General features: G+C 52.9%; 5 protein-coding genes across 5 annotated transcripts; 2 read left to right on the forward strand and 3 right to left on the reverse strand.

The window, feature by feature from the left end:
- Positions 1-323: 323 nt before the first annotated feature.
- On the forward strand, positions 324-4,141 carry BJX68DRAFT_102431 (uncharacterized protein). The gene has a single exon (XM_071035755.1). The coding sequence runs from the start codon at positions 367-369 to the stop codon at positions 3,892-3,894; it is 3,528 nt and encodes a 1,175-aa protein (XP_070898403.1). The 5' UTR covers positions 324-366; the 3' UTR covers positions 3,895-4,141.
- A 247-nt stretch (positions 4,142-4,388) lies between these two features.
- Positions 4,389-7,080, forward strand: BJX68DRAFT_267574 (tetratricopeptide repeat protein; the record flags this gene model as incomplete). The annotated part of the gene is made up of 2 exons (XM_071045844.1): positions 4,389-4,770; positions 4,853-7,080. 2 exons carry the CDS (start codon positions 4,389-4,391, stop codon positions 7,078-7,080), a joined length of 2,610 nt encoding a protein of 869 aa, XP_070898404.1.
- Positions 7,081-7,366: 286 nt separating this feature from the next.
- Positions 7,367-9,174, reverse strand: BJX68DRAFT_276253 (uncharacterized protein; the record flags this gene model as incomplete). The annotated part of the gene is made up of 4 exons (XM_071048048.1): positions 7,367-8,144; positions 8,204-8,319; positions 8,383-8,684; positions 8,733-9,174. The coding sequence occupies 4 exons, from the start codon at positions 9,172-9,174 to the stop codon at positions 7,367-7,369; spliced, it is 1,638 nt and encodes a 545-aa protein (XP_070898405.1).
- A 375-nt stretch (positions 9,175-9,549) lies between these two features.
- On the reverse strand, positions 9,550-11,301 carry BJX68DRAFT_276254 (RmlC-like cupin domain-containing protein; the record flags this gene model as incomplete). Its single annotated transcript, XM_071048049.1, has 5 exons — positions 9,550-9,678; positions 9,733-9,851; positions 9,902-10,256; positions 10,310-10,947; positions 11,001-11,301. The coding sequence occupies 5 exons, from the start codon at positions 11,299-11,301 to the stop codon at positions 9,550-9,552; spliced, it is 1,542 nt and encodes a 513-aa protein (XP_070898406.1).
- A 376-nt stretch (positions 11,302-11,677) lies between these two features.
- Positions 11,678-13,160, reverse strand: BJX68DRAFT_276255 (class-II fumarase/aspartase family protein; the record flags this gene model as incomplete). Its single annotated transcript, XM_071048050.1, has 2 exons — positions 11,678-12,961; positions 13,020-13,160. 2 exons carry the CDS (start codon positions 13,158-13,160, stop codon positions 11,678-11,680), a joined length of 1,425 nt encoding a protein of 474 aa, XP_070898407.1.
- Between the last annotated feature and the right edge of the window lie 155 nt (positions 13,161-13,315).

The raw sequence follows: 13,315 nt of genomic DNA on the forward strand, positions 1-13,315 counted from the left end.
TGCACTTGGACGTGAGGTAGGTGCTCGTCGGCTGGCATTCTGTCAACATGCCCCTCAAAGCATTGCTCTTTACCTGTTCACCTACCTGGGTAATTTCCTACTGCTGCGCGAATCCGTACCCAGGCTTCTCAGGAATTGCCCGAATAACGACAAATCAATTAGTATATTCTAGACCTTATCATGATGCAGCTACGTGTCTCATCTTCTTTCGCGCTCAGTCAGCCTCAAATCAGGCTGTGCGACTGCGACAAGGATGCTCCGCCCCGCTCACCTACCCCGCTCCATCAATAGCTATAACCACCTCTTCGCATGCAGGCACGAGAATATTAAGCTCCAACCTTTTCCGCCCGTTATGCTCTCCGAACAATGGCAGACCCGAGTTCAAATCAGCCCCCAAAAGTCGACCCCCGTGGCCCTCAAGGTCAGAATCAAGGGACCGCGCAAAAATGGAGCGAGGAGGTATGGTCAGAGACAATCCTGAAACACAGAGACATGCAGATACCACAGACGAAGCTGCAGAATCGAATCAGCAACTTTCTCACGAATGCCACTGCCCAGGAGCAGATTGAACTCGAGCGAAGTCACCAGCAACTACAGGCTTTAATCGAGGAGGCCAAGGCAGCCAAGAAAACAAGAGAAGATGGGGAGACGGATGCGTCTTTCAAGGCGAAGGTCAAAAATGGGTGGAATTCAGCCTCTGAAAAGGCGTACCGGTACTCCCAGATTCTGGATCCGATGCTCGCCCACGCACCTACATATGTTTCTCTCGTCTATGGCGGCATCAAAATCATCCTCGTCGCGCACACTAATCACCAGGAGCTCAAGGAGAAGTTAGAGCTGCATCTTGAGAGAATTACATCCAGATTCGAGATCATCGATCATCTCACGGCCTATATTCCAACCAAGGAGCTTGTCGACAAGGTTGCCAGCGCATACAGCCTGTTCACAAAGTTCTTGGACAAGGCAGTCAAGTACTACACGCAGAGTCGCTTGAAGATACGCTGGAAGTCGATTACGCGTCCATGGGCACGGTTCCAGGACCTAGTAGATGCCATCAGCGAGGCCTTTGGGGACATCAAAGATATCGCGCAGCTCCACGGGCTGCTGGCCGGCCGTGTCACACTCGAGGTGGGTCAACAGACATTGTCCCTAGTTAAAGACCAGCAGAAAAGAGCCGACAATCAAGATGCCAAACTGGAGCAGATTTTGGCGCAATTGACGTCTATTTCCATTCAATTCACCAAGTCGGAAGACGTCAACGAAACGGCGTCACTAGTTCGGCAGCAGGTCGAAGAAAAACGAGACAACCCAACATTAGGGAAGGAAGCAGTCAAACAGACCGCTGAAGGCTCCTCTGTCTTGGATCAATTGGGAGGGCTCTTTGCCGATCTCAAGAACTACAACGAAGAGACCCAGCGGCGCAAAGTCGCTATCGAAGAGATCCCAGACATGCGCAACCACAGGTCAACGCAGCGGAATCTGCTGCGATCAGAGAAAGTCCTATCCTGGATCGAGTGCGAAACGTCACGTCTTTTGTGGGTAGAGGGAAACAACGTCTTGCGGAGATCAGAATTCAATGCTTGCTTTGCTATACCTTTGCTGGTAATGGGTGAGAGCAGCTACGAATCGACCCTCGTTCTTCGTCATTTCTGCGGTGGCACTGGGATGGCGAGAAAGCCCAGCACATTAATACAAGCCCTTTTGTATCAAATCATCGAGCGGTATCCAAGTATTCTGGAGAAGAAAAAAGATACATTGACGCAGGAGAAGACATCGACCGGTCAGGGACTATGGAGCTTGTTCGTCGAGTGCCTCGAAATCGTTAACGCTCAGTGCACCTTTATCATTATTGACAGTTTTGACAACCTTGAAGCGGCTGATCTGGAAGTGGATGAGAAGGACACGGTTATATCACAGTTGGACAGCCTTATCAAGGACAGGACCAAATTCGTGAAAGTGCTTTTGACAGCTTCACTCGCGCAACCACTGGCGACACTACCAGATGAATACCAGGCTCTCATGCGTTTTCGTTCACAACAGCAACCTGGGGGTCTCCGTCGGAGTCTATCTATGGCTGCAGCGGAAGACCAAGCTCAGCTGATGTCGCATCAGATAATCGAGATCCAGGAAAGACGTTGCAAAGCTGTTAGCTTTCATGAGCTCCCCTTCCTCTATCCGTCAGGGACATTGATCTATCAGAAGGATGACAACTACTGGCGAGCTTTTATCGTCGCGGAGCTCAGCGGTATGGATAGACAGCCCTCAGGCTATCTTACGCCTCTGCGAATTCGCGCCTGGTCTGTGGATCATAATGGGAAATATTTTGCTAGGAATTATCATACCTTGACCGTGGGTCAGTTCAGTGGACAGCAGGCCATCACCAGCCTGAAGTTCACTCCTGCAGGGTATCTCCCTGATGAAACGACAGTTCGCAAGGCGCTTGCCGACCGCGGCCGCCGGTATTGGGAACTGGGGAGCAACGTGAACTACAAACAATTTGAAGGAAAGCACGGCCCCGTCCGCGTCGTCATCGATCAGCAAATGCGCCCACTAGGGGAACCACCCCAAGAGCAAGCCGATCAGTTCCAAAAAGCACTCGCCGAAAGTATGAAGCCACAAGTCCTAATGACCTGTCCGCCGGACATTGCAGTTTATTTGCTACCCGAACTGCGCTGGTCGACAATGGACATTGACAAGATACAGGACTTGGTTGTCGATCGAGATCGAGACCTGGACCAGGTTATAATGGATCGCTCGTACAAGCAACTACTACGAATCTTAGTGCTCGGCAAAGCCTTGGGAGAGGAAAGTCACGCGAGCTCAACACTTGTGACGAATGGAACAACTGTACTCCTGCATGGAGCCCCAGGCACTGGGAAAACATTTTGCGTTGAATGCCTTGCAGAACGTTTCAAGAAGCCGCTTTTACGGTTGACTCATGGCAAACTTGGCGGATCTATGCATGAGTTGGCAAAAAGCCTCGAAGAATCCTTCCAGCTTTCTGACAGATGGGGTTGTATCATGTTACTAGACGACGTCGATGTCTTCCTCTCCCAGCGCGCAAACGACCTTACACAAAACCTCATGGGGACGCTGTTCATGCAGCTCGTGGAAACACACAACGGATTGCTATTCCTCACCACGAATCGGGTTGGAGTGTTTGACATGGCGTTTGTCTCCCGAATTCCACTCAAGTTGCACTTCACCCAGTTCGATCGGCAGCAAATTAAGGCCGTACTAGAACTTTCTCTGAACCGGATAGAAGATCGACTCGAGAGGTCCGGGGTCCGTTGCCTCATCGAAAGAGCGGAAGTCATTCCCTTCGTGCTTAAAAAGCTCTCTCAAAACTCTGAGCAATTAAACACGAACCCGAATGGAAGGGAGATAGTGAATCTGTGCGAGACCGCCCTCATTCTAGCTCAGGACGACGCCAGACAAGAACTGCCTGGCGGAAAAAGAGTTGGCCTTAGGCTGCGGAGTAAACATTTTGGTCACTCTAGTACGCTATCGCATCGGTTTGATGAGTACCTCGATGTAGTGAAGGGGTCGAGGGATGGCGACGACCGGAGACCTCTACCCCCAATGTTAGCCGACGGACCCAATCAAGCCAGATCTCAACCAGGCGATTACCCTTTTATGGAATGGGGACCAGGCCAACAGGGAGGTTACAGAACTCCTCAATGGCCCGGTGAAAGACGACAGCCGGATGAGTTCTTGTACCAGCAAGGCCCTGGACAAGGGATGGACTACCATTATCCTTACTGGCAGGGAACAAGACGACAGGAGAATGAGCGATATTACCAGCGGGGCTCATCAGATCAAGCAGAGGAGGAACAGGGAGGGAAGAGGAAGAACGATAGGAAGAGAGAGGAGTCTGAGGATTCCGAAGACTGACTATTCTGAGGGAGAGGAATGAACCCCCAAATGCTACGAACCCTGGGATATTTCTTCGTGAGCAGGTTTCAAAAAGAAATTGAGGAAGGAATAAGTTAGCTTGAGGGAATTGTGATTGATAGGAGCGTTCTTTGGAATAAGCAAGCTACACATAGCTCTATGAGAGGTGATATAGATCCTTCCCAAAGGCTCCGCCCGCGGTGAACCCTCTTTCGAGCGGAGGCTGAGATGCGCACTCTGCCCTTGAGCCTCTGCCAAGGCTCGTAATGGGCGCCGATACGAGAAATGCTCACACAGGCTCGACTTGGCTCCCTGTCTCTTCCTTCGAACACGAGATATCCATCCCATGACACAGCCAGCTCCAATAAAATAAATAGGCGGCTCGTCGCGAGGTGGGGGAGGAAGTACACCAGTCACCCGCTGCAACGACACTTCTCAATCCTACGAGCAACTGTCATTCGCTTGGGCATACAGCTAACTAACGAAGTGGCAACATGGCAGCGCACTTTCAAGACGACAATGAGCATGAGAATGCCCTAGGTGATACAAGCTTCGAGGCAAACCAAGGTCAGCACTCAAATGAAAACAGCGAAGGCGAGAATAATAATGACTACGAAAACTCAAGCGACGACGAAGGAAGTCTCTACGGCCTGGATGAAGAGCAAAAAGCCATCGTCAAACGGTTCTCCGCGGTCGAAAAGTTCATCAGAGCAAAACATGAGGGATCCCTCGGCATGACGCTGATCGGGCCTACGAACAACGTGTATTCCCAGGTGACTGCTTCCGTCTCGCGTGGGTCGCGGTATGATCCCGAGTGGGTTACGCCGTTGGATGATCCGGATAGGGGATTTGTACAGGCAACGCATGAGGTTTTTGGTAAGAGATTACTATCCTTGAAGCTCTATACGCTGCACAGGGTTTTGTACCACATCTTATCTCAGCGACTGATCTACGATAGAACTATACAAACGCAAGAAGAAATACATCAAGCAACGCGGCAGCTCCCATCTCTACCACGACGAGGAACAATGGCTGTACTTCGACTGTGAAGCCGATCCCTACTACGAGAACACGGTCCCTGGAACAGTTACGGGCGAGGGCTACGCAAGCGAATGCTGGGAGTACCTCGAGGACTCGCAGACCTGGCTAAGCGGCGACGCCACGGTCCTCATGTCCGAGCTACCGAACCCAAGGGGGAGCCAGCTGCTTCGACGGCTCGACGAGCTGCGACGGGCAGATGTCGAGCTCGGTACGAACCCAGAACAAGACTCGCTCGACTTGATCGAATTCATCGGTGACAACGCCGTTCGCTCCGTGACCTTCGGCCGCAAACCGCTTGACGAGCGGGACGCAGTCGACGTCCTCTACGGCGTGCTGAACCGGAGGGATGTATTCATGGATTTCACGACGCTATGCGATATCGGGCCGCAGTGGCTGAGCGAGGGGTCGGAGATGTGCATTGGCGTGTGGAATTTCATCTGGCAGGTTATACTGACCACGGAGCTTGCGCGGCGGCTCGAGAAAGGGCACGGATTGCATTCGGGGTTTACGGCGCAAATCCTGGCCTCGTTGATTGTTTCGGAGCTTTGGTTAAAGAACGTGCAGCTGGTTCTGGTGGATGCCCCGGTGGACCTGCTTGGTGGAGTGAAGGAACCTGTCTGGAGGCAGATGGCAAAGGCGAGAGATGTTGCGAAACGGGCAGATGAAGCGATAAAGGCGAGCTCGACAGAGGAAGCATCCGAGCTGTACGAGGAGGTGCTCAGGGAGGCTTCTGGGTGGAAGCAACTCGCCCCGAACGATGCCAAAGCATGGGAACTAATCGGGAAAGCCTGGCAGGGGCTCGATAACACAAAGCAGGCAATCGCATCGTATACCCGCGCCGTCGAGCTCGCGCCGCCAAACGAGAAGGACACATATCAGAACCAACTCACCGACGCCGAGCTCGCCTATAGTGTCGAGCGCAATCTAGCTGGTATGATCGATGACCCCATCAAGCGCGACACCCTTGAAAAGAAGCTCCGAGACCAGGACTGGGCCCTCCTAGGCACGAACTGCGAGGGCCATTCAATCGTCCACAAGCGCCAGGAAGAAGGACTGCTCGCATTCGCTGAGGCCATCCGCTGGCCGTATATAGACGAGGTCCGTGAACGTATTCACGAGATCTACCCCAGCCTCCGTAATGGCGCTACTATCCCCGCTAGCCTACACGACTGGCTGTTCGGTGTCATGCTCCCCGGGAAGTGGTTCGCGTACACGGTTATGAATGCCCTCGTCGCCTGCTCGCCCGAATCAGCGAGGCCCGAGTTCGGGCAGTCATCTTTCTACTTTGGTTTGATTCTTCCGGGTGTCAGCTACTGGCGCTCGAGAACCGCGATTGGCCGCGTCCTAGGGGCTTACCCCGGTGTTGTCGCCTTGAACGGCTGGATTGGTCCCTGTCCTGAAGTCCGCGTCTATCTTGATTGGGACAATACGGGACCTCGCTGGATCCGCGTCACCTCAGACGCTATAGCACCGGATATCCAAAGCCAGAGATTCGACAACGACAGCGAGGATGAGGATGAATTCGGCCCAGGCAGCATGCAACCCACAGAGGACGACAACATCGATTCCTATGAGAATGAGATCCAAGATCCAGATGCTTGGTCCACACTTTCTCCACCGCAAGTCCAAATCCAAAACCAAAACCAAGCGCAACAGCCCCCAGATCCAATCGAGCTCTCCCACATCCGCGTCCGCGCCGAGCCTCTCGAAGGAGCGCAGCTCATGACAGACGCCCAGCGCGCCTCTGAAACAAGATACACAGCCGAAATCGCCTTCAGCATGAATGGATACATAGTCACATTCCCGCTCCGGACGACGCCGGCATTCATCACACCACCTCGATGCTACCCTCCCGAGAAAGCCGATGCGCACCAGGTGCATCGCCGGGAAGCAGAACGGTACCAGACGCGTGTGTGGACTGCGCATGAGTTGCAAGACCGCCGTGCTCAGGATGTGTCGGCGCTTGAGACGATTGTTATCTGTGTGACGGAAGGCATCGAGGAGGTGGTTGCGAGGGCGTGGTGTGCGAGAGAGGGGGTTAGTGCTGTGGTGAGGAGGGTAGGCGGGCCTTGTTATCGGTGTACGTTGGGGGCGGCGGGGATGCGGGGATTGAGGGTTGGTGTTTTGATCTGGGTTGAGTCGTGATGCTCAGATGTGATATCCTGATACTGTTTTGTCACTTTTGTCTTATAGTATATGGCTCATCTGTATTCCTTATGGTGCTTCTCGGTCTGTGTGTGTCAGCTATATACAAGAAATATGACCTCGTGCTTATCATATATTGAAGGAGATGATAGGTAGAACCCTAGGACCTGAGCTTATTATATCTGCCACTGGTACAAGACTTGGTAGGGACCTGATCATGTATGCCAGCCTCCGCTTTGTGGTGGCAGGCTGAGGTTATAAACGTGACTGTGTAATATTTCTATATCTAAACAAGCGTAATTGCTCTACCCCCTAAAAGCACCTCACCCCATAGATCCTCCCCTCCACTATCTCCAGGTTGATCCATATAGAAATACCCAACTAGAACCTCCCTTGCCTCACTCCACCCTCTAATCCCAAGATGCTCGTACGCAATCTCAGCCAGCTTTTCAACAAACCACGAATGCCCCTCATGCCCCAAAGACGCCATGTCCCCAATAAACAAAATCCAAAAAAGCAACCTAGGATCATCCCCCCTTAGTCTTGCCAGCACCCCCTCAAGCGCCGTCCTTAAATACCCAGTCAGATATGCCATATACGGGAAACTATGCAGATGCCAAATGCGCATATTGAGATAAATCAGCAACGCCAACCGCAGCGGCTCATTGAACCCATTATGAGAAACGGGATACGTCACATTGACAAGCTGGTACTCGAGCAGAAGAAAGAGATCATTATCCGTCGGCATGACGATTGACGGGGTTAGCTGCGCGATTTCGTAGTACTGTATGAGTCGTTTCATAACGTGCAGGAAGCTCTTCATGCTTGGGTCGAGAGACATGTACCAGGGGGCTTTGAAGAAGGAGGTTCCAAGCGGGGAGAGGATTTTCATTATTTCTGTTAAGGGGTTGTCCGGGTCGTTGGTGTTGGTGGTGTTGTAGAAGGGAAGGAGGAAGTCGACTGATTGGAAAACTTTTGTCTCCTGCAGGATTTCGCTGCGCCATTTTGGGGACATTGGGAAGGCTGGGCGGGTGTTTGTGAGGATTGCGCGGAGGACGTCGCTTCTGCAGTAGTCTTAGTTTACTGCTATTGCTGTGCATAAGATGAGTTGAAATCCTCGTACTGATAGACTTTGGAAAGGGTCATGTGGTCGAGGGCTTCGATGCCACCGAAAACGTCGACGAGGCTCTTTAGGCCTTTGTTATGGGCTTCGGCCGCTTCGACCGTGGCGCTGATAGCCTGATAACACGAGCGATGTCAGTATCAGGGCGAAAGAACCACCGAAATCCGTTCACGACATACCTCAATCGCCACAAGTGAGGCGATAACAAGAATAGTCGACTCAGCAACAGCCCTCATCGAATCCCGTAGAACCCCATTCAACGTCTTGAGGGCGTCCCCTCGTAAACGGAGAAATTCTTTTGTCGAGTTCTGAAAAGTCAGGGTCGGGACGCCCTCGACCGTGTTGAGAATCAATTGGTGCCCAGCAGTAGAGCAGAGCAGCGCTTGTAAGAGCGCGGGCTGGGCAATCGCTTTCTGCCAGTACCACATGCTCATCCGTGTTGCGTCCAGTGGGTAGCAGTGTTTTATGGTATGGATTCGGACTATATTTGTTAGAAAATAAAGGGAAAAAGGAGGGGAGGGACTCGCACAGTGATCAAAGTACGAATTCATGCTCGATGTCATTTCCACCGCAGAGGATGAAAACGGGTCCACGAAGGCCTGGCTCACGAGTGACATTGGAGACTGAATCCGTACAATCTGTTTTGGCTTGCTGCTAGTATGATTGGCATAGTCTCCATCTGCCGCAGCAACAGCAGCAAGTCCGCTTGTCTGTTCAACTCCGTCGTCGAGACCGGGGGTTGTAGTTGCAGCCTCGTACCTCAACGGTAACTGCGCTCGGAATGGCTGGATCGAGGACTTGAGTCGCTGTATCGATGCCTCTTTCTGCTTGCGCCTGAATTCCCGTTGAAGAAAGGCGCGTTTCTGCTTGCTGGCGGCTGAGGATATCGACTGGTCGCTTTGGGAGTCGATGAAAAGGAAGCTGCTACCCGTGACTGCTGCATGGTCACTTTTGCCATAGTTCACAGGCATCGTGCTGTCTAGATCGAAGATGCGGCTGAGTAAAGGGAGAGCAATGCATCTTAAAGAAGTTACAGCCTCCACTAATCCTGAATAGGTTCAAACCCCGATCGGCATAGCGTAGCGAGGATATATTTAATCAGTGCCTTGGCATTATAGTGATAACTTTGATTTTGTGCTTGTGTAATTTGTGATTGTGTTATACCTGTCTACTAGCCCCGTTGAGGAAGGAGCCACGGGTCGCCGCAAATTCCCGCAATTACCGTCCACCAAACAAGGTCGATGAATCCTTGAGTAAGCACTGACTAACATGGATGGCAACCAACCCTTGGAAGGTCATTTCGTCCTCTGGCCAATCCATTCTTAAAAAAAATACTTTACATGACTCTATGACCTAGCGAGCTTCGCCAATCGCTCATCGTCATAATACACCTCCAACTTCCGTTTCCTCTCCTCCTTATCCGCCTTGACCTGCCGCAGTATCTCCTGGATGTTGGGATACGACGAGAATTTGTCCTGTCACATCGTTAGTGCACGGTCTCATATTTTGAAGGAGGGCTAAACACTTACTGGCAACGTATCCCAAACCTTTGGGTCCGTCCCCTGGTCCTTGAATGTTCCACACCCAGACCGTGCATACTCTGTGAAGAGGAACGACCGGCTACTCTCCACCATAATCGTCATTTGATCTGTTCCAGTCAGCATCGTCGCCATAAACTCTAGCTTTGGAGGAACATACTTTCAAGGATCTTTCTCGGCTCATTAACCTGTTCCCTCATTTCCCAAACATAATCCTGGCTAAAATTCCCATGAGGCGTGTGGCTGATTTCGACACTTCCGCCGCCAGGCAAAAAGTCATCGGACCTCCCCAGCCCACTCCCATACAGACACGCCAGGAACTCGGTAGCAGAGTTGCGGTGGAAGTATGGAAGCCGGAACGTGTTCGATGCGACATCCCAGCGCGGCCCGAACCAGAGAAAGTCGGCGAGAGGGGTGACGGGGTCGCGGGACGCGGCGGTTAGCACGCAGTTTGTGGATGGGTCCGTGTGATCGATTGAGGTTGCGTTTTGGGAGGCGAACTTTGTGAGGTCGTACTGTAACGGGCGTCAGTCTTGAGCTGCTAGGGCTGAGAGTGAAAGGGACGTACCTTGTACGGCACGACGTTGCCGTGCCATGCGACGAGATCGTATGGACTATGATCTTGCTCGAGCGCATTGTATACCCCGTTAGCCTTATTGACTATCATCCAGTCCTCGTGCAGGTTGTCGTCGATATAGGCTACCGGGTGTAGAAAGTCTCTGGGGTTCGCGAGACCGTGGCCACCCAGGGGACCGAGGTCAGGAAGCTCCCATCGAGATCCCCAGACTTCTGTAATGTACCCACGGGCCACCGAGTGGCCAGGTCCAAGTCGTACACTGAAACGGATACCGCGAGGAATGACGCAGATCTCCCCGGGTTGAAGGAACAGTTTACCCAGCTCGGTCTGGATATCAAGATTACCCAACTGAGCAACAATGAGGAAGTCGCCGTCCGTATTGCAAAAGGCCCGGTGGTCCATATCTGCGTTGATCATGAAGACGTAGAGCGCGATACCCTCGCGCAAGTTCGGGTCCCCGCTTCCTCCAATTGTATGCAGCCCATCGACAAAGTCGATCTTTTCGTCCTCCTTTGGCAATGGAAATGGGGCCCACTCTCCCTGTTCTGCTAGTGTCGCCACACGAGGGTTAAGCGTCAAAAAGCAATTTTCGATATCTGCCTTGTGCGTGATATCGGTCTTGTACCCATCTTTTCAAGTCAGCAATCACCCCAACCACAATCTCGCAAAAGAGCAAACATACTATGCGCAGCAGCTGGCCTCACACGATACATATAAGTACTAAAATTCGCATGCCGCGGCGCCGTGAACGCCGAGTATGTGATGCCCTCCGCGTACAGCCCAAACCTCGGCTCCTGGGGGTTATTTTGCCCAGCAGGAAGCGTTCCCGGAATCACTTCGGACTGGAAGCGGTTACCGAAGCCTGCCATATACTCATAGGGGTCATTGTCGCGGGTCGGCTTCCGGGTCATTGTGTCGGTGTAATGGAAGACCTTTTGGAGGTCTTTGATGGGGACTCGCGGTGTGATCGCTGGAGCGTCCATTTTGGGGTGTACGTTCATTGTGCTGCGTAGCGGTTGTTGGGTATGATACAGTTGGCAGCAGAGGAGAGTTGCTGTTGCAGTCTAGTACCTTTAACCAGAAGGCCCCTCTGGTAGACGTATGACCGTATGGTAGTATGTGGAGCAGCTCCATGTACAAGATGACCCACATGCATGAGCTTTGGCTCTGCTTTGCGGGGGAGCTTGATATGGTTCCAGCTTTCATGTGGAATATCGCCCCCAGCCCCAGGTGGCCTGGTGAGGCTCAGCTTAAGTGCTTGCGGGGCTTGTGGAGAGCTACGCTGTCTTACTTCAAAGTATAGAGGTTGTGTATACCAGAAACATAGAATGTGGGACACTACCAAGTACAGTCTACTTTTCAATCAACAGCGAGAACATCATCAACCATCCGACCCGACGCCCCCAGGTAATTGACCGGGTCACACAGCTGCCTCACCCTCTCCACACTCATCTTCTCCGTCACCTCCGTCTTCCCAAGCAGGGCCTCCTCCAACGACCCCCCACTCTCAATACTCTCCCGACAAGCCTCATACACAATGTCATGCGCCCTCTGCCTCCCCACCGCAGGGGCAAGCCCCATCATCACTGCCTCCGCCACAATGAGCCCCTTTGTCGAATGTAGATTCCGCAACATCGCCTCCGAATGCACGCAGAGCCCGCCCAGAGCGAACTTCGTCTGCTCCAGCGCCCCGACGGCGATCACAAAGCTCTCGGGGACAGCCACCCACTCTAGATGCCAGGGCCCACTCGCTCGCTCGAAATCAGCAACCATCCCATCGAGCACGAGTCCCGCATTCGAGCGGAGGACCTTTGACGCCGCAAGGATAACTTCGCTAGAGATTGGATTCCGCTTCTGCGGCATCGTACTGCTCGCCCCGCGATGCGGGACAAACGGCTCCGAGACCTCGCCGAGTTCATTCGACGACATGATGATAATATCCAGCGCGAGCTTCCCCATCGATCCGCCCAGCAGCGCAAGGTAGTTCGTTACCTCCGCAACTCCATCCCGCGCGACGTGCCACGTAATCGGCGGATCACTCAGCCCTAACTCCTCCGCAAGGGCTTTTCGAACCCGTATCCCATCGTCCCCGTCACCCAGCGAAGCAAGTGACCCTGCCGCACCCCCGAATTGAACCATAAGCACGCGCTCGCGCATCTCTTTCAATCTCGCAGCATGTCTCTGGAATCCACTCAGCCACACCGCACACTTATACCCAAAGGTAACCGGCAGCGCATGCTGGAGATGCGTCCGGCCCGCCATGGGCGTATCGCGATACCGCACACTCAACCCGCGCAACACCCCAATAATCTCCCCAACGAGCCTCTCGACAATCTCCAATCCTCTCTTCATCTGCAAGATACTAGCAAGATCCATTATATCCTGCGTCGTCGCGCCCCAGTGTACATATTTTCCTGCTTCGGATCCGCACATTGCGCTGAGTTGCCGGACGAGGGGGAGGATTGGGTAGCCGACGATTTCGGTCTCAGTGCGGAGGCGTTCCATGTCGAGGGGTGTCGAGGTTACTTTTGTGGTGACGAGGGACCCAATGTGTGAAGGGATCACGCCGCAGGTGGATTGGGCGCGGGCGAGGGCTGCTTCGGCGTCTATGCACCGGGATATGTAGGATTCATCGTTGAAGACCTGAGTTTTGTTAGTTGGGTAATTCAAGGCGGAGAGTGAAGTTTGTGGTAAACAGTACCTTGCGGATTTCTTCTGTGCCAAAGAGGGTGCGGAAGATGCTCGAGTCGATGGCGCTGACGGAGCCGAGGGAGCGTTTGGAGATGTAAACTGGGCGGATTGAGCCTCGTGGGAGGCGGGATAGTTGTTTGAGAAGTGACATTGTGTTGCTGCTCGTAGCGAGAGTATTGATTGAGGAGTGTTACGGTGTTTCAACATTATTTGGCTGAAATATGGCCAGCCTGGGGCCCCACGAGCCTGGGAAGTCGCAGTGTGTGGGGCTGGGGTACTATAGCTTCGTCTCCGCATCTCCGCTCG

This window comes from Aspergillus pseudodeflectus (genome assembly GCF_044049435.1).
Source record: "Aspergillus pseudodeflectus strain CBS 756.74 chromosome Unknown BJX68scaffold_25, whole genome shotgun sequence".
Classification (NCBI taxonomy): domain Eukaryota; kingdom Fungi; phylum Ascomycota; class Eurotiomycetes; order Eurotiales; family Aspergillaceae; genus Aspergillus; species Aspergillus pseudodeflectus.

Bases quoted from the DNA above. Each gene is read 5' to 3' on its own strand.
- BJX68DRAFT_102431 (XM_071035755.1), top strand. From the start codon at position 367: ATGGCAGACCCGAGTTCAAATCAGCCCCCAAAAGTCGACCCCCGTGGC.